This window comes from Solea senegalensis, linkage group LG9, assembly GCF_019176455.1.
Source record: "Solea senegalensis isolate Sse05_10M linkage group LG9, IFAPA_SoseM_1, whole genome shotgun sequence".
Taxonomy (NCBI): domain Eukaryota; kingdom Metazoa; phylum Chordata; class Actinopteri; order Pleuronectiformes; family Soleidae; genus Solea; species Solea senegalensis.
Window position 1 is genome coordinate 1,529,079 of NC_058029.1, and position 20,181 is coordinate 1,549,259.

At 38.7% G+C, this 20,181-nt stretch overlaps 1 protein-coding gene across 2 annotated transcripts; it reads left to right on the top strand.

Moving 5' to 3' along the window:
• Nucleotides 1-913: 913 nt before the first annotated feature.
• On the top strand, nt 914-17,740 carry LOC122774122 (macrophage receptor MARCO-like). 2 transcript variants are annotated; one of them, XM_044033148.1, is made up of 14 exons: nt 914-1,068; nt 4,909-5,007; nt 5,094-5,260; nt 6,363-6,480; nt 7,159-7,230; nt 7,724-7,795; nt 8,697-8,732; nt 11,342-11,428; nt 11,576-11,620; nt 11,953-12,039; nt 12,187-12,231; nt 16,486-16,521; nt 16,931-17,095; nt 17,530-17,740. In XM_044033148.1, the coding sequence occupies exons 1-14, from the start codon at nt 984-986 to the stop codon at nt 17,658-17,660; spliced, it is 1,245 nt and encodes a 414-aa protein (XP_043889083.1). In that variant the 5' UTR covers nt 914-983; the 3' UTR covers nt 17,661-17,740. The 2 variants fall into 2 exon arrangements, with proteins under 2 accessions (XP_043889083.1, XP_043889084.1); XM_044033149.1 differs by lacking the exons at nt 11,953-12,039; nt 12,187-12,231.
• The last annotated feature ends 2,441 nt before the right edge of the window (nt 17,741-20,181 follow it).

Genomic DNA, 20,181 nt, shown 5'->3' on the forward strand with positions numbered 1-20,181 from the left:
AGACCTACAGAAGTGATACTTAGCTTAATTCCAGTTGTCCTATGAGATACCCAGATAGTCCAAATCCACACAGATATTGATTATGTCTGACGCTGTGGTGTTTGAAGCCTTGGGAAGTTGTGCTCCGTTGCAGCTGTGTGAGGCAGTCCTGGTCTCCATTGCTGCTCAAACAATCACAAATATATTGATGTTTATGTCAGCATTAGTGTCACTTCAAATGTCAATAGTTTGGTTCATTTTGAATGAAAGCAACAACCTATCATCCATAAATCCCTGTTGTCTGTCACTAACATGCCGCTGTAAATATAGATTGATTATCTTAATACCTCTGTATGAAAATTGCTATAAATGAAGAGTAGGCCACACGGGTTAGGGTTAACCCACACTGTGAAATAGCTTTGAACTATAGGGATTATGTCCTACAGCTGCAACATGAACAAGAAAGTTTGACTTCCTTTTCAAATAATTTGAGTAGTTGTGGATTAATTGACACATCCATCTTGCTATAACAAGGTTTCTTTTACAGTGAATAAACAAATGTTTGCTCAATTATTAAATCATGTACTAAATGATAATGGATAAAATCAGATTTTATATACCAGAGCTACAGTGAGAGGTGAATTGATGTTCCCTCTTCTTTTCATCTACAAACTCCATGTTCCATGTTATCCAGATATCACATTGACCTGATTAAAAGATTAAAAGCAAACTGGTTATATTAGACAGGGGTGAAAATTATGCAGTGTGATATCATTATTGCATTGTGTTATAGTTATTGTCTAATAACTGCACTGCATGGTTGATTTTTGGTCATCTAACCAATGAATCATTCAGACTTCCTTCCCCTTATGTGTATGTCACATGTTCTGTGGTGATGATATGTTGCAATCTGGTCAGAATTGGGTTTTCCTGTGAACTGTGTGTTATTAGGAAGTGAAGGCAACACTTGAGTCTGAAGACCGTGGTAATATCAGGACAAGACAATGGATGGAGTCTCACACACTCAGACTAACCCACTATTTGACATGTCACTCAGCAGAACAGATCTCTACAGTTTCCAGCCTGAGGGTGAGTAAATAGACAAAATGTAAATATTAATTTAAAATAACAAGTGATCAGCAGTAGTGGTAGAAGTATAGATTTTCCCCATGTGTTGCCTAAGATTGTGTGTTGTATACCCTACCTGTGGTTGTTTAAAGGGATAGTTTGGGTTAATTACATTACATGTCCAACACGACTTACAATAAGTGCATTTAAACATGTGGGTACAAACAAGAGCTAGAATTAAGTGTGAGCTTCAAGTAAGCCAAACTATGAAGTGTTTTTTTTTTTTTTTAAATTGTTGTCGTATTATGTTGGTTGAGGTAGAGTCGAAAGAAATGGGTGTTTTCGGCGGCGGAAGATGTGGAGGCTTTTTGCTGCCTGGATGTCAATGGGGAGCTTGTTCCACCATTTGGGAGGCAGGACAGCAAACAGTCTTGAGTTCTGTGAATGCCTCTGTGATCCTCTCAGTGAGGGGACAGCAAGCTGGTTTGTCGATGCAGAGCGGCGAGGACGGGCTGGGGTGTAGGTTTTGATCATGTCCTGGATGTAGGCTGGACTGGATCCGTTTGTAGCATGGAACGCAAGCACTAGAGTCTTGAAGCAGATGCGAGCAGCTACAGGAAGCGAAGGAGTGGTGTAGTGTGAGAGAATTTTTGTAAGTTGAAGAGCAGTCGAGCTGCTGCATTCTGGATGAGTTGCAGAGGGTTAGGGTTATGGCTCATGCAGGGAGACCAGCCAAGAGGGAGTTGCAGTAGTCCAAGCGTGAGATGACAAGAGCCTGGACCAGAACCTGTGCCACCTTCTGGGTTTGAAGAGGCGGTATCCTTCTGATGGGTTCTTTTGAAGTGTGCTTGTACGAGATACGGCCGTTACTGTTTTTCTGGAAACCACACTGGGATCACAGACACTTCCACTTGGAACCTCACACTTTTGCACCTTTTTGAGTCACTTTCTGGAATAAATGTTTTGTAACTATATCCAGCCTATCAGAGTCGTGCTTTTGGCTTCTGATTTTGGTATTAGGGCTAACAGCATGTGCAGGAAAGACAAGAAAAAAAATCTTCTTAGTGCAAGATGATGCCAGTGTGTGTGACTTGCCATCTGCCTCTGACAGGGTTAGTGTTAGTTCGGGTAAGGTAACTCACTCCTGGTGTTCATGATGAGAAAAATACCACACATCCTCTGTACTGGGCTATGAGCCCACCTGCCTGGAGGCAGTCCCACAGTTTAAGCAAACACGACTGGTTAACCCTTAGGAGTTCCTTCCAAATTTGTTTCTAGTGGCAGATAACACCACCTTCCCAACAACAGCTGTAAAAATATTGTATGTTAATATTTGTTTCTACTTAAAATTAATGAAATTTTAACCCTTTAAAGGCCAGTTTGTTTTCACAAAAAAACAACACAAAAAGAAATCAATAATTTCCATAAAATACATTTCAAGGGGAATTTGATTATAATTACTATTATGCCTTGAGATGGGTCAATGATTAGCAGAAACATTTATTTTGAAGAACTTTTTTTTCAGTCTCAGTTTTTTTTAACTGTCTAATTTGATCATAGCAGCAGAAAAAAATAAACTTCCCAAAAAATGCTGTAATGTTATATGTTAATATTTATTTAAATTTTAAAGAAGTTAGTCTTTTAAAACTACTTCAGCCTGAAATAATAATAATATTATTATTATTGTTATTTGTATTAGTTTTTATTATTAGTATAAGGCCCTGAAATGGGTCAAAAATTAGCAGAGACATTGATGCATTTTGAGTTGTTCTTATTCTAATCTTAGCCTATAATGATACATGATGATTTTCACTAGACCTCTTACTACAAATAAAATATTTTTTCCCTCCTCCACATGAAAGAGGTGAGGATAGAAGTCATGTGCATGACTTGTGGTGTCTTGGAGCATAAGGTCAATGATCAGGAAAGCACTGTGGTGACTTTTCTCTGGGCAGCTTCTCTCGCACTTACTTAAAGCCACTGGTCAAAACATCTCAATATTCTATTACTTAATAAATACATTTTCATATGTATATGTATATTAAATGTGAATTTTAAAATAGCAACTAGTGGAACTACTTTGTTACAATTTAGTGTTGCACATAATCCAGTAATACAGTTGTGCATAGTATACAGACAATACGACACTAAGGTTTTTATGTGTGTGAAAAATAGTCTGGTGTGTTTGTTAAGATGTTGTTACTTCCTTTATACCTTATTTATGTGCATAATATTTTATGTTCATCTCTGGAGTCTGTAGTTGTTATTATTTTTTTTATATTGTGATGCTGTTGTTAAGAAAAAATTATTTATTACTTTTTTATATTATTGGTGCTGCTGCTGTTATTGCTGTTGTTCTATAACTTAATATATACACTTGCATATGTATAATGTCAATTTTAAAATAAATAGTAAAGGTGGAGCTCTCAAGGTTTTGTGTGCATGTGTTACGGGGGGCCCCTCTGACCCTAACCCTAACCCATGCCAAGAATCAGACACTGCCTTTGCTGCAGAGCACACAGAACGGCCCTGTCAAGTTTCACGACACTACGGATTAAAAGAGGCGGACCTCAACGACAGACCGGACACCGTCACCCGCCATCAGCTCACACTGTACTCGATCTTTCGTCCATTCACTACACACTGTGCTAACTCCCCTCATCACACACTCCTTTCATAACTCTCTCTCACTCATTCATCGTTGGCCGACTCCTCACTCACAGACACCATCTTGCCTCAAACACGTGAGCGCATAGCCTCGCTGCTGTGCACGCATGTGCCATTTTGGTTCTGGAAGAGGAGTGGCATTGTCATTTCCTTTGTTTCCATCACTTCCTTTCTCTTCCTCTTTGTTTACATCCTGTTTTTCACACTCACCCATGCCACTCTCACACATACAGAGTCCCTGGTGTTGTATGTGATTGTTAGTTGTTAGTTACAATTTGCTGTGTGTTTTTGGTATTCATTGAGTCAAGTTCCTCAATTCATATTGTCTCATTAATTTAAATGAATTGTTACTCATATTCACCTAAGGGAGTGCTCTGGGTCTCTTGTACATGAATACTGTGAAAAAACGGGGTTGAGAGAGGCAGAACAAATTAATTACTTCTGTACTGTTAAACTGGGATATATATTTTTTTATATTATAGTCAATTACAGTGATTATGCGGACTGATTTTTTTAGGCATGTTTTCAGGGTGATAATTATTAATTATCATTATTTAATAATTTTTAACAAATGGTTTGCCAATAATCTTGTCCTCCAACACATTTGATGTTTTAACACAATGACATAATGATCATTGAATCATTTTTATATATTGTATATTCTTATATACTGTAGCTCTTACTTGATGTACAGTATAGCCGGGTTTCCATCATGGTACAGTTCAGTTTGGTAATCATTTACATTACGTAGGTGGGTGTGCACTGTGGCAATGGCTGTGTCACTGAGATGTGTAGTGTGATGTTGCACCAACAACCAACAACTACATTGAACACGACACAACAGACAACACAACAGACTACATTGGAAAACATCCAGCAGCTCGTTTTTTTTTTCGTTTGTCTCAACAAGACGTCAACCTTTGTATGAGAATAGACTGCGGGTGCAGGGGACTGGCACTTTTCTTTTGCCCAATCAGCTGACTGTCGTGGGTCTAGCTCCACCCATATCATACCATATCAGTGCTCTATTACCCCAAGGGAAAGGAAGCCAGTTTTTTTGGGTACTATTTCTAATGGGAACACACACACACAAAAAAAAAAATGTTCCACTTGGTGGAAACACGCCTAAAGTTTGCTGCAGGACACTGATTCCATTGTGGTATTTTATAATGTCTTTAACTGTCTGTGTTTCAGATCTGAAGCCAGCGAAACCCAGAAGACATTGGTGTATTAAAGTGAATGTTGTGTTCTTGATCTTGCAGAACGCCCTGATTGCCTTTCTCCTTTATAAAGGTAGAACTGTGATGAAGATGTCATTCATTAGAATACATGTTTATGCCAGTACTTGTTTCACTCACACCCTCCTTTCTATTTCCAAGTCTTCACATTGGAGTCTTCCCTATCTAATCCTGGGGTAGAGAGACTGAGAGCTGAGCAAGTGTTTCTGGATGAAGAACATGGTGAAGGCAACCTCCAGACGTCAATGCACAACAAAAGTCAGGAAACCAAGACCCTAAGAAGCTACCTCTTGTCAATACAAAACCAGGTTCTCTTGAAATTTAAATGGAATGGAATTGTGTGTCACTTTTACACAGTTTGCAGTTCATCAATATTTATTCTTGGGAACATATATGGTGTGTGTGTGTGTGTGTGTGTGAAAGAGAGAGAGAAAATGAGTCTTGTGTGTGCAAACCAATGTCAGTTATGGTTGTGGCTGGATCCTTGGTTGAGCTGAATACCTGGTTCACACTAGATGTGTCGTGTGCATTGCTGCTACACTACTTTCTGGTCAGCAGACCTAAAATTAGTCCTGATGTATAGCCCTTGGATGTTTAACCAGAGAGTGTCTTCTTATACACAGGAGGAGAGGGTGTGGGTGTAGTGTAGGTGAATACGCATAGGTTTTTTATCGTATTGGCGTGTCATTGAACATTGTTTTTTGAGAGCCCTGATCGGTTTGAAAACGGGTGCCAGAGTGGGAAAATCTCAAAGTGCCATCCTTGCGTTTTTGGGTTATCCCATGCTAGATATCACTAAAACACGTCGTGACTTCAGCGTCATCAGACATGGTATTGAAGAAAAGAATAATTTGAAAAGAAGGGTTAATTGTAAAACAAACTATTTTGACTTGAACGTACAGTACAGGTTGGTGTTTGTTCAGCTACACTGCACACTGTTAGAGTTATGCTAGAACGTTGCTTTTTTGAAAAAGAAAGTCACTGTGCAACACTCTGCTTTAAGAAAATGTTTCCTTTCTTTGTTCATTCTTTCTTCATTTCTGTTATATACATCGTAATGTGTACATCACCTTCTCCATTTTGATGTCACGTTGCAGTGCCACTTACTTCCTGGCATATGTACACAGCTTTTTGAGTCGTTTGGGGGGTTTTGTGTGAATAAGAGACAATTCCTGAAATGATGCTGTGAAACTTTTTTAAAACTACAAAGAAAAAGATATTTTATGTTTCCTTCCGGGTTAGGGTAGATATCGCCTAATCTGTGGTCCTCTTTATCCTGAAACAAAGGGCCAGGTAGTCCAAGATACATGTCGATTTCATCTTGAATAAACTGAGGCCAAACACAATATGCATGTGTGTGTTTGTGTGTGTTATTCACAGTTGTGTTTCTGTTCTGTTCCTTGGCAACAGCTCAATGGTGTGTGTGGAGAGGAAGGTGTGCTGGACAGGCTGAGAATGAACCAGAACTTTCTGAACACTAGCATCCACAACCTGGAGGATAAAGTGACAACCATCAGAATTACACCAGGTATTCCTGTTAGCAACATTCACAGCACCTCTGTGAAGTAGCTTGGACAGTGGATAGATAAGAGTTGAAGAGTTGTTTCAATGGAAGGTGATGGATTCAATCCTCAGCTCCTGCCAATTTGATCCTGGGCAAGTTTACGCAAAAGTAGCGGGTGAAAGTATTAGTCTTAGTACTAGTATTAGTACTAAAATGAGTGTTTGTTCAGTGAAACGATAGTTCCAGTAGATATAAAACTGCAGAGAGCGCAGGGGCACACAGCGGAACACCAGTGGAAGCACAGGAAGTGACACAATACGTTACCGCCCCTCGGAAACAGCAGTGTTACTATTCACAGGCAGTCAGTCTTGACTGTCTGTAATGACTGTCTGTGAAATATGCTCTTTAAATGTGGGTGAATGCAAAAATTGCAGTGTAATACACGCAGTGCTGGTCAATAAGACTAGAAAAACACTTATACATTAATAATGAATACAGACCATTGACCATTTACTCTCTGATTTTCAGGTTGGTATCATTTTAGGTTATTTGAGTGGGATTTTAGGTTTAAAGTGTGGTGAATAAGTTTATGGTTTGAGCTCATTAACATCTATTATTGCAAGTGGCAAATTTAAACAACAACAATTCAAACAGGATTAGCATTACTTAAAACTCTATAAAATTATATAACATTTTCCACAGGGCCTCCTGGCTCTCCAGGAGTAGCTGGGCCACCAGGACATCCAGGGCCCCCGGGAGACAGGGGTCTCAAAGGTCAGTCAACTTCCTTCTAGTAGCCAAATGTAAAACTCAGTAATGTGCATGATGTCACATGGTCCAATTATACTACCAGATTCCTCTGGGGTTACTAGACATAGTTTATATAGACTGTGGCTCAGAGATAACCAATGGCCAACAAACCCATGGACCTGCAAATATCTGAAGTGTGCTCTGTGTGTGATCAGATTCACTCTGAGCTGATCAGATGAAGGACAATCATCAAAGAGAGACAGTGCAAACTGATTATTTGCAATAACGAGGGCAGTAAATGATCTATATTGCTGGCAAAAAAAATCTCCCTGCTTGGGCCCAAATACAGAGAGATTAGCAATCTAAAGAAGCTATAGCAGAGTAAGATGTGACAATAGGCAAAGCTGAGTAAAATAAAGCAGCTAGAGAACTTAGAACGCTGTCTTCAGCATCTATCTGGAACAAAGGCTTGAGCTAATCATTAAATCATCATCATTACCTGAATGATTCTTCCCAGGTGACAGTGGTGTTGCAGGACCAAAAGGTGACAAAGGAGAACCTGGAGACGCTGGAGTTGCTGGAAAAAATGGTATTTTTTTTTATTCTTTACAATTGCTGTTTAATTATCTTCTTAAGGTAATGTTTTTAAGTGTTTTAAGTGTAACTTTTCAACATTATTTTAATTGTTTTCACAATATAACAAATAAAACACATTAACATGTCAAAACAAGCCAACACCAGTTCAGGAGTTATTTATGTTTGATTCAACCAGTTGTATTGCATTCATTTCATGTTATGTTAAATGTATCAATTATTTCTACAAATGTCACCAGCACCCGTTTTAAATATAACTTGCAAACCTGTGCTTGGCAGTTAAATCACTTATCAACATAAGTGTGTTTCATCTGCATTACTTGAAGTTAGTGGTAGTAATGCTGACTTACAGCTTGCAGCTCACTTTGACCATCCCGATTGCTAATGCTTCCATGGAAATAAATGTCAGTCCAATTACTAATTCTCACTTTGGAAGAATTAGATCTAAACCTTGTGTGCTATCACTCTTCTGCACATGGACAAACAAATCCATCAATGGCCAAGATGACTGCATTCATGTGAACAACTCATTTATTATTTGCCACAATTTGCTTAGGTTGTTTGATGTCACATAAGAGCAGCATTATCAATTTAATTTAAAATATGGTGAAATGACTTACTCGAATGATAATTATCTTTACTTAATGTGTAAAGCTTAATATGCTGTAGAGTCCTGTAGCAAATACACTTGTGTATTTACTACAATACACAAGTGTGACATGCAGACAGAGCTCACTCATGTAAGAACCTTTAAAATCCCTGTCTGCTGAAGGCAAAGAAAGGCAGTTTGTTTCTTGCAATATAAATAGACTGGCCAGATGTGAAAAAAGAAGAGCAGATTGAACAACTTTAACAAGTACCTCTCAGGTCAAAATCCTGCTGTTTCATCCTTTCAGGCACATCTGGACCTCCTGGACCTCCTGGAATCAAAGGTGAGATTCCACTTTTGTTAATGTGTCATGATATTACAGTTATAATTACAATAACATGATTAATAATATAAATAATATTACTTTTAGTGAGCGCACCAACAGAGGAATGGATGGATATTATATATAACACTGGCTAGACAGTTTACCCTTCAGTTTTCCCATGAATGCTATACAGACAGCTCCTGCCTTATAGCACTCACTGGAAACTAGCAGCTGCATGTATAGATTAGAATGATTTTGCTGTTATACTTTTGTTTTACAAACATAAGCACAGGGACTGCGTATAACCATCTAATCTTTCTAGTTTCTCACATTACTCTGTTAATACTAGAATTGTCATTTTTAGTTGCTATTATGACAGTAATTTGTTCAGTTTACAATATATGTTCCATTGCGTGACAACAGAAGCATAAACATGTCTTTTGTCTCAGTGGTGTTGCTGAAATTGTACATGAATATGTGACTCTCCTGCATTATAGATGCTATCTGGTGTGACAAAGTCGAAACATGATGCAGCCAGATTATAGAACACTGAATGTAAAAACGTTCTAAAAATGGTCTCCTCATACTGTGTTTTTTTTTTTTTTTTTTAATGTAACTGATAATACACCTAACTTGTCTGTGAGGGACCCAGCAACTGTCCTGGATTCACACCGTGATGCAGCTTCAGTGAAACTAGAATACAAAGCAATATAACTCAGTCATGTGAGTGTGAAAACACACCACCCCACATCACAATTATGAAATGAGTTTCTCTTCCACATTTTATGCTTGCTCTTCACCCCTGACATTGCTGACATACACTGTTTACAGTTTGCACAGCTTGGATTTCCCAGCTTCCACTCTCTCTCTCTCTCAGTGAGAATGTCATTAATGACATAAAATCGTTCTGGCACAGAATTATGTCTCTTAATAGACTGTAAATTAAATACTGCAAATTTAAGTACAAATTGAAAGTGAGGATAGTGTGAATGACAGAAAATTGTGCAACTGTCTGTGGACAAGGAAATGTTGAGAAAAGTTGAAGAGATTGTTATCCATTTGGTAATCATTGACCAACATACTCATGGTACGGTTAATCGTTAGTTAAGGATTAGTTAATCATGAGGTTACATTTCCTAATACTTGTGTAGCACCCTTAGTCTTTAGTTGATAAGAACTATAATAGACACTTCACTAGGTTCAGAAGTTATTAGAATGACTATTAGCATAGCAAAGACAGTGCGTTAAAGGAATACTTCACTGATTAGCATTTAGCTTTGTATAACTAGAATAGCAGTAGTGTTTTTGAAAGTCACAGTGAAGTCACTCCACACTCCGACCCAAGCTTATTCCAAGAATGTAAACAGTGTCCGCCATCTTTGCTAACAGTTACGCTAACAGGGGCAACTGGGAAAAGGAGCCAGCAGCTGGTGTAGGGCACCGGCAGGTGGTGTCAGAGTTCAGGTTGTTGGAGAGAAATGTTGGACTGCTGCCTGTGACGTGGACAGGGTCACTGCTTGTGGTGTTGGAAGGGTTCACAGCAATCATTCTCTTCAGACCCTTCCAAGCTGAGCAGAGGTTCCCCTGGGTAAATCTCTTCTCAACTTTAGTTTTTGTTGCTAAGCTTGGCGTTCTTGATGGTTCTCTTGACCTCTTTAATGACCTTCTTCTTCTCCAGCTCAGACCCTGAGAAGAAGATATTGGGGAATAGTCTTTAAGGGGATGATGTTCTCTTTGCAGAAGGTGATATAGGAGAAGACTACATCCACTTGCACATTGATGTCGTTGGAGGACGAGAGGAGGTTAAAACAGTCGGTGGACTCATGACATCCCTGGAGAGCAGCAATGCTCTCTTTGGTCCACTGTCTGATGGTTTTGAATGCCTTATTAATTCTCCTGACAACTGGGATAGAGGCAGGAACAAGCTAGATGGTGTGGTCCTCAGGAACAGAACTGTAGCATCTGACCATTGTCTTCCCCAGGAAGGTGGCGCATACAAAACAAAGACTTTAAAAGAATACTTCACCAGTTGCATTAAGCTTTGTATTATTAGATTACCAGTAGTATTTTTTAATGATTGTGTTTACTTCCCTCAGTTTCCCCTGAGTCTTGAAATAATTGGTACTTGATTCCGGTTGCAGTTGAGTGAACACTGACACACTTTGCTACTGCTGTTCACTGGTCCTGTATAACTCTGGGAGTTGGGGGATTTTATTGAGTAGTGAAAACAGAGTCTTGGTGTTATTTTCATTGGAACAGATTAGGCCTGAGTAGTAGCTGGATTTGGTTTGTTAGATTGAGTCCTGTGTAAGAGTTGTGTACATTTCTTGGTGGATAGTGAGACAAGTTGTCGTTGTTTCATTAAGCCAGGTTTAGTGGTAAACCAGGGTGCAGTGTGAGTGAAAGAAACAGACCGGGTTTTCACGGGAACAAGAGAGTTTGTGTCTGTGTGTGAGAATGTATTTGTGTGTATGTGTATTAATATATTTGTGCGTCTGTGTGTGTGAGAATGTATTTGTGTGTCTGTGTGTGAATGTGATTGTGTGTCTGTGTGTGTATGTGTGTGTGAATGTATTTGTGTGTATGTGTGTGTGAATGTATTTGTGTATCTGTGTGTGTGAATGTAGGTCTCATGGGACCATCTGGGAATCAAGGGCCTCCAGGAAACCAAGGAATGAATGTAAAGGGAGAAAAAGGAGATCCCGGGTTGCCAGGTAAGGGTTTGGGGCACACACAATAAAGAGCTGTAACTGTTGCTGTTATAAAGACATCTCTAGCTAATGAATTATAATCATTTGTAACATAATAGAACCCCGGGATTAATATTGTATTAATGTTTTACCTCTGTACTTTGATTTCAGGCCCTCATGGAGAAAAGGGTGCCCGAGGGGACCCTGGTCAAAAAGGTAATCAATCTGTCAGTTGCATTTTGTTCAACAGTAAAATCTAAATATTCACCATCTCTGCATTTTAGTTTAACCTCTCCAATATTATCAAGAAATCTGACTGTTCTACTAACGAGCAAACACTTTCACAGGATGAAACTTTTAACAGATTCAGACCTTGTTGTTAGGGGAAATTAGTTAGTGGCAATAATTTGATTGATGAAATAAATAAATAATTATTAGTAATAATTATTTTTTTATGATAATAATGATGTTGGCATAATGTTGAAATAATTATTAGTGATAAATATTTATTTATTTATGAATATATTGGTGTGTCTGTGTGAATGTAGGTCTCATGGGACCATCTGGGAATCAAGGGCCTCCAGGAAATCAAGGAATGAATGTAAAGGGAGAAAAAGGAGATCCCGGGTTGCCAGGTAAGGGTTTGGGGCACACACAATAAAGAGCTGTAACTGTTGCTGTTTTAAAGACATCTCTAGCTAATGAATTATAATCATTTGTAACATAATAGAACCCTGGCATTAAAATTGTATTAATGTTTTTCCTCTGTACTTTGATTTCAGGCCCTCATGGAGAAAAGGGTGCCCGAGGGGACCCTGGTCAAAAAGGTAATTAGGTAATTATTTAAATAAATAAATAATGTTTAGTAATAATTATTTATTTAATAAATGTTTTTGAAAAATGAGTTAAATATTAAGTTTATCAGATCGGAGCACCACCCTGGAAACAGGGAAAAGACAATCAAACTATGCCTTTAAACAATCACTGTAATTGACTATAATACCAAAATATAACCCAATCAAACAGTTTTGAAGGTATGATTCATACACTGACTCTTTAAACCCCCGTTTGTCACAGTATTCATGCACAAAAGACACAGAGTGTTCCTTTAAGTGAATAAAAAGTAGGGATACACCGAAAATTACGGCAAAAATTACAAAAAAATGCATTTTCAGTTTTCGGCCAAAACAGGATGTTGTGATGATGCATGCAGAAACCACAGCCAGCATGCGCCTGTCTGGATTAGAGCCAACATGTCTGCAGTACGGTATGGGCATATTTCAGTATTTCAGACAAAGCCTCACGGATTGAAATTTGTAAATCATGTAATGTTGAAATCTCAATAGGAGGTGCATCTGCAAATAACCTGTCAACATCAGAACTAATTCACCATTTCAAATCCAATCATCCCACTCTCCATGCTGATTAAGAGAAGAACACATGGACTCTGCTCTGTCATGGAGAAACACTGCCACTTCATCTCACCTACCAAAACACCTACCTAAAGGGGCTGCATTGTCCTCATCATTCGCTTGTCCTGCTGATGTGGTTCCTTCCTGAGAGATTGTTGTTGTGATCTTCTCGTCCTGGCTCTTAACCGGTTAAACCTCAATTAGCATGTAGTTTTAAGATCGCTATGGCCAAGGTTCAGAGACGGTGCCCAGTCAGGATCCCACTGCAGCAGTTCATAGGATGGTTTGCCTGCAAACGCAACGAAAAACATTGAAATGGCTTAATGGATGTGGAAAAAATTAAACTGATTAGGCATTCTTAGGTTGCTGCTAACGTTGTTGTCCAAACTATATTTACTATTTGTAATTTACAACTTACCTCTGTGAAAATGTTTGGAACACACCAACATACAGTGGTGGGAAAAAGTATTTGCCTCCTTCCTGATTTCTTATTTTTTGCATGTTTGTCACACTTAAATGTTTCAGATCATCAAACAAATTTAAATATTAGACAAAGACAACACAAGTTAACACAAAATGCAGTTTTTAACACTTAACCCTAACCCATGAGATGATTTTATTTATTATGGGGAAAAAACTATCCAAACCTACATGGCCCCATGTGAAAAAGTAATTGCCACCCTTGTAAAATCATATGGTAACTGTGGTTAGTCATATTTTTTGGAAAATTTTAGTTGCCACACCCAGGCCTGATTACTGCCAGACCTGTTGAACCAAGAGACGACTTAAATAGAACCTGTCAGACAAAGTGAAGTCGGCGAAAAGATCCCAAAAATGGAAGACATCATGACGAACAAATTAGAAACAAAGTAATTGACATCAGTCGGTCTGGAAAAGGTTACAAAGACCTTTATAAAGCTTTGGGATTCTAGTGAACCATGGTGAGGGCCATTATTCACAAATGGCGAAAACATGGAACAGTGGGCAAACTTCCCATGAGTGGCCAGCCGACAAGAATTACCCCTGTAGCACAGCAAAGACTCATCTAAAAGGTCACAAAATAACCCATAACAACATCTATGGAACTGCAGGCCTCACTTGCCTCAGTTAAGGGCAGTATTCATGACTCCACCATAAGAAAGAGACTGGGCAAAAATAGCCTGCATGGCAGAGTTCCAAGATGAAAACCACTGTTGGGCAAAAAGAACATTAAGGCTTGTCTCAATTTTGATTAAAAAAAAAAACATCTTGAGGATCCCCAAGACATTTGGGAAAATACTCTGTGGACTGACGAGGCAAAAGTTGAACTTTTTGGAAGGTGTGTGTGTCCCATTACATCTGGCATAAAAGTAACACCACATTTCAGAAAAAGAACATCATACAGTCAAATATGGTGTTGGTAGTGTGATGGTGTGGGGCTGTTTTGCTGCTTCAGGACCTGGAAGACTTGCTGTGGTAAATGGAACCATGAATTCTGCTGTCCTGAAGGAGAATGTGCAGCCATCTGTTTGTGACCTCAGGCTGAAGTGAACTTGGGTTCTGCAGCAGGACAATGATCTGAAGTCCACTTTTGAATGGCTAAAGAAAAACAAAATGAAGACTTTTGAGTGGCCTAGTGAAAGTCCTGACCTGAATCCTATTGAGATGCTGTGGCATGACCTTAAAAGGCGATCCATGACCGAAAACCCTCTAATGTGGCTGAATCACAACAATTCTGCAAAAGATGAGTGGTTCAAAATTCCTCCACAGCGTTGTAAAAGACTCATTGCAAGTTATCGCCAACGCTTGATTGCAGTTGTTGCTGCAAACGACGGCCCAACCAGTAATTAGGTTTAGGGGGCACATGTAGGTTTAGATTTATTTTCCCTCCCTTAATAATAAAAACCTCCATTTACTTGTGTTGTCTTTGACTAATATTTAAATTTGTGTGACAAACATGCAAAAAAATAAGAAAGCAGGAAGGGGGCAAACACTTTTTCACACCACTGTATATGGGGGAGTTTGGTCGAAGGTGAGCTCCGGTCTCCTTACTGCAGTAATCTATGCCATGCGTTGCCTCTTTGTTAAATCTGAGACATGGCTTGTGCTATTTTTCTTCCAAGCTGGAAAACGATAGAAGCCGATTCCTTTGTTCTTTTGGTTTGCGGTGGTTGTGAACAAGACTACGACAATTTACTACACAGCAGCTCCTCTACATCCCTCTGTATACTGCCGACAAAGTATGTAACAATAATTACTCTCGCTGAAGATATATGTCCGGGTGTTATTACGTCATATTGGCAAGCTCAATGGAAGACCAGCTGTAGACAAATAGGGCATTCAGAAGCAGAGAAAAGGTTGATGCTGATAAGGTGTTGGGGCGGGCTTGTTTGACCTAAAGCATGCAATGAATACCTGTGCAACAAAAGAGTGTTAATCAACTGTAATTCTTCCTCTTTAAATTAAAATTCACAAGGATCAAATTGTGATTAAATATTTGAAAGGAGGTATAACCTACTACTGTCTCAAAAACAATAGTAGGAAAAAGAAATGGATTTTGTCCAAATCATGACATGCAAAGTTGTTTAAAGAGGAGAACATATTCAAAGTTGTGAAAGTGTCATTGCTCGGGTAAAAAGATCTGTCTAAAAAAATAAATGCAATCAAAGACACTGCAGGATCAGTGAAAATCAATACACCATTATTATCATCACATACAGTATGTGTGTGGCCCTGCAATGGACAGGCCAACTGTCCAAGGTCTGACCCCGCCCATCAGGGTGTGGCCCAACCTTTTAGGATGTGACCCTGCCTATCGCACCCTGTGTCAGCTGAGCTTGACACATCTCCCCTGCGACCCTCCTGTGGAGCATACAGCGGTTGATAGTGGATGGGATTACTTGGATAAACCAACTGTTGTCTGAGGTTAAAGTGGTGCTGATCAAATGTACATGATCTCAACACAACCTAAAATAAGACTCATACAGACAGAGCAAGGGAGGAGAAAATGGAAAGAGGAAGGAACAGTCAGGTGATGGAGAGAGAAGACAGAGCAACAGGAGTAGGTGGAGAAAGATGAACTAATTTCTTTATTGTTTGTTTGACTTAAGATTTAATTTTCCAAAACACAAAACATTAGATATAACATAATACATCATCAGATGTACAATAGATTTAATATCACACTGTTTTAACATGCATGCATATGGAAATGAAATAACTTAAGCTGTCTATTATAGTCTATTATAGGACTTTTTATTTAAAAACAATCCTCAGCCTGAGGCTAAGCCAAGGGTGTTCTTAAAGACTGGAAACACCCACACAATGAACAAACCCTGTCTCTCAACAACCCTCTTTCACACTGTTTCTCAGGTGAAACCAACATCCTCAAGCTGGAGGGGTAAATAATCCAGTGTTCAATTTAAAGACTCTCTATAGACAGGTTTCTGCCTCACAGGCTAAATACTTGTCCAGTTGTATACAGCTAACTACATACAAATATGTATTACCTTTTATTTTTTAACTGTATTTACAGCTGTAACACTGTTGTAACACCCAGTTATGGGACTAAAAAGGACTACTTTTTATTTGATCTCTCACCTTGATTTGTAACTGTACCTGTTTATACATTAGCAAAGTCAAGTAATTTGTCAGTTTTTATAACATTTGATTTTGTTGTCTTGTCACCAGGTGAAATCGGACCAAGTGGTTTGCTTGGAGCAGCAGGTGAGTGTACATTTTTCACTTACTAGCAGAGTATATTATCATTATTAATATAGTTATTAGTTATTCTCACACTTTCACATCAGAGGCTTGTTGTTTCAACAACACCAAAATTCTAAAAAGTAAAATTATTAAAGTCCCTGTAGAGTGATAATAAAAAAATCACACCTTAACAAATGTCTATGATTAAAAAAAGTTGCTATGCGTTTTAAAAATGAGGTTTTAAATCATATAAAAATCAACTTCATGCTCTGCTCTGAGATGGTGGGGCCACACACTTACACTATTCCAGTTTACCTGCTCAAGTTTGACAACATATTACACTTAAACAGGGTTAGTGAGTCTCTCTCTCTCTTGACGTAATGCCTGTTTGTTTACGCTAGTTCTTTCTGTCTTATCTTATTCAACACAGTGAATGTGCGTCTTGTCCCGGGGAAGTATCGAGGCCGGGTGGAGGTGAGGTATAACGGCGTCTGGGGAACTGTTTGTGATGACAGCTTTGACACCGTTGATGCCAAGGTGATCTGTAAGATGCTGGGTTTCCAGTCTGCCATAGCCAGCTTCACTGCCAGCCCAGGTAAGAAGAATTCTCCCTAAACCAGTTTGAGGAGTGCCTACATTCAAATATTTTCAGATTTCCATGTGTTACACATTGTTGGAAAGCTTAGAAATCTGTAAATAACTCAAAATGCCCCTCAGGAGACTTGTTCCTGGGTTTTCCATGGCTGGGCATATATGAACAATTGTATTTTTTGTGTGAATTAATCTTTTATTTCAATGCTATGAGAGGCGTTTGGACATACAAGTGATTTATTTTTACAAGTATAATGTTAAGGACATTAAAGTTGAGGGGGCAGCTGTAGATCCGGCCCTGCAACACACAGAAACATTGATGTCATACTGTATATATGTGACCTGTTGCTTAAAAATTATTGGACTACTGTGATGCCTCTGTACCTCACTTCCACTCTCCAGTCATCATTATAATAGTTTATTCCTGTCCTTCTGTAGGGACAGGTAAGATCTGGCTGGATGACCTACGGTGCCTGGGTACAGAGGAGGACATCTTTGACTGCCCTCACGGTGGAGCTGGAGTTACCAACTGCCAACACGTCGAAGATGCTGGAGTGCATTGTATCTAGACTAGATGTGTGTGTGTGCAAAAGACAATCAAATAAAACATTAACAAGCAAATAAAACACCAAGCATATTACAAAGCATATCTCTGTGGTGTTTTAGTCTAAACTATGTTCTCTTCCTGTTCTTAAGATTCCCTGTCTCTCTGTTGTGAACCATCACATTCTCTCCACCACACACACAGCTGCCTTACGGAGTATTTTTGAGTTATGTGTTTCTTTGTTGATTTTTTTGTGTATTTTATTCGTCACTGACAGACAGAAATTCCTTGCATTTATTATCCAAACAACTTGAGTCAGCTCTGCACATGCGGGTGCCTTTTGTAAATCACCTGCCAAGTTTGAAGGAGGAATGAATTTAAATGTTGGCCCAAACCGAAAACTTAACTCACTCAAATCACACACACACACACACACACACAGTCACACACACGTCACACACACGACTTCATTCCCAGAACGTAAACACAGTGTCTGCCATTTTGCTAACAGTTATGCTAACCGGCTCTTGCTCTGCAGACTATTCAGCCTCCTTCTACGAGTCTTTACTGTTGAACTTTTGTGTACACATGAATGAACGGTAATAAAAAAAAAATTTAATTTACAAATCTAAAAGAATGTCAAACAAAAGAAATTATGAAACATGTACAGTGGCATCATAATCTGTTGCGACACAGCTGGAGGTGTCTGGAAGAGGAGCAGACACTGGATGGTGTGTGTGGTGTGAAGATTTTCTCCAAGACTTGATTAAACCATGCTCCTAAGGGACAAAAAATACAATTACACATGAAATATGAAAAAAAAAAAAGAGTTGACTTTTTTTTTTTCCAGGAAATATAAACCTTTCAGCAAAATTTGCCAACTGAGTTAGCTGTGAACATTCTAATTTTGTCTATATAGGCTATGAATAACATTAGTACACACTGAAAATGACCGTGGTGTGAAAACATTGACTTCTTGAACAAATATGAATAACATTAAAACATTTATTTACATTATTCTCAAACGAAAAGCAAGGTGGCTTTACTCCATCAGTTTACTCATGTTTGGTATGTATAATTGTCTATCAATCGTTACTTGGACAACGTTATCGCTTTAGTGCCGACAACTATATGACATCGTAAACAATGCGAGTAGAAATAGAGTGGAGTTTTAGCGTCAGTCTTACCTATCAGTGACGTCTTTGTGTGAAGACCGTGAACCCTCTGAGTTTCCGGCTTTTCCACGTCTTCAGTGTCTTCTCCAAAACTCAAAACAAGCTTAGCCTAGCTTAACTTAGCCTTAAAGCATCAGGCTTGCACCCCTCTGAAACTCTGACTGGCAAATGATGGGAACTTACTACTTGTCCTTTCCTTGTTTTTACTGCACATCCCGGTACAATGTAGCACCATAGAAAAACAACCCGAGTCATTTACAGGTCTGAAACGCCGACTGATTGCTCACAGGGGTTTGTGTGTTTACACAACTCGCACTGTCTGCTTCGAAGATTGAGACAGCGAGACTCGAGGGGCAGTGGCGCTCGCTGCCCCAGTGCATTCTGGGAGTTGTCGTTCATCTACATGAGCCAAAATTAAATTTTTCTGCTGTTCTCGGCCATGAAGGCACTTACTTATACCATTTCATATTTCTACTACATAGATGGTCTAGTTTTAATAGACATTCATCTTCCCAAGGGTGGACTATCCCTTTAATTATTTAAATACATCATTCAATCATTCAAAAATACTGACATGGGTTTTTTTCCTCATCACTTAATAATATTCAGTGGAGCTCAACTTCAGGTTTTACTTGATACTCATTCCAAACAAAATGTTTAATTAAATATTCGTATATATGATAAAAATCAAAGTGTTAAAGTTTGATTGTACACTTACATTTAAGTGTTAAGTGTGTTTGGTGTTTGTTTCTGTTTGGTTATGATGAGTTTCTGTTGTACTCACACCACCAAACCGATTCCAGTCCAGGGGGTTTGTAGCAGGTTTGCGTTGTTGCTGCAAACAGAGAGCAAGACACAAACACGTGACTATGATCGTTTCATTAAAGAAGATTGGTGTCGTTGAGGAAACAAGGAAACAAAGTAACGTCAAACTTACGTCTGTGATTGTCAGCATCTCCTCTCCCTCTGGTGTGGCCGTCAACGCTTCTGTCAAATGGTCAGTAAATCAGGTGCGAAAACTTGAATTGTTTGGGGCGTGGCTTATTATTGAAAACAGGTGCGCTGTGACTGATTTTTTTAACCATAACTTTATTTAAAACATTCCACAAGCATTGACAAAGAAACATCCCCTTGAAAAAGAGGAAACTGACTCCAGAAACTTTAAATTCCCCCTAAAATACAAATATAAAATCAACATGATGTGCTTTACTTGATCGTATACTGTCAGTGATGTAAGCTATTAATCTAAGTAATCTATTAGTAAGATTTATTTTTTCTCTTTAAAAATCCTGATATTCTGGCATCTTTTTATTCTTATGTCATTGTACAGATTCATGTATTTAGTTTATTGCTTATCCAGTTGCTTGTTTA

Coding starts and splice junctions, on each gene's coding strand:
- LOC122774122 (XM_044033148.1), top strand. CDS start 984: ATGGATGGAGTCTCACACACTCAGACTAACCCACTATTTGACATGTCA. Junction 7,796..8,696: donor TGGAGTTGCTGGAAAAAATG/GTATTTTTTTTT, acceptor TCATCCTTTCAG/GCACATCTGGACCTCCTGGA. Junction 16,522..16,930: donor TGGTTTGCTTGGAGCAGCAG/GTGAGTGTACAT, acceptor TATTCAACACAG/TGAATGTGCGTCTTGTCCCG.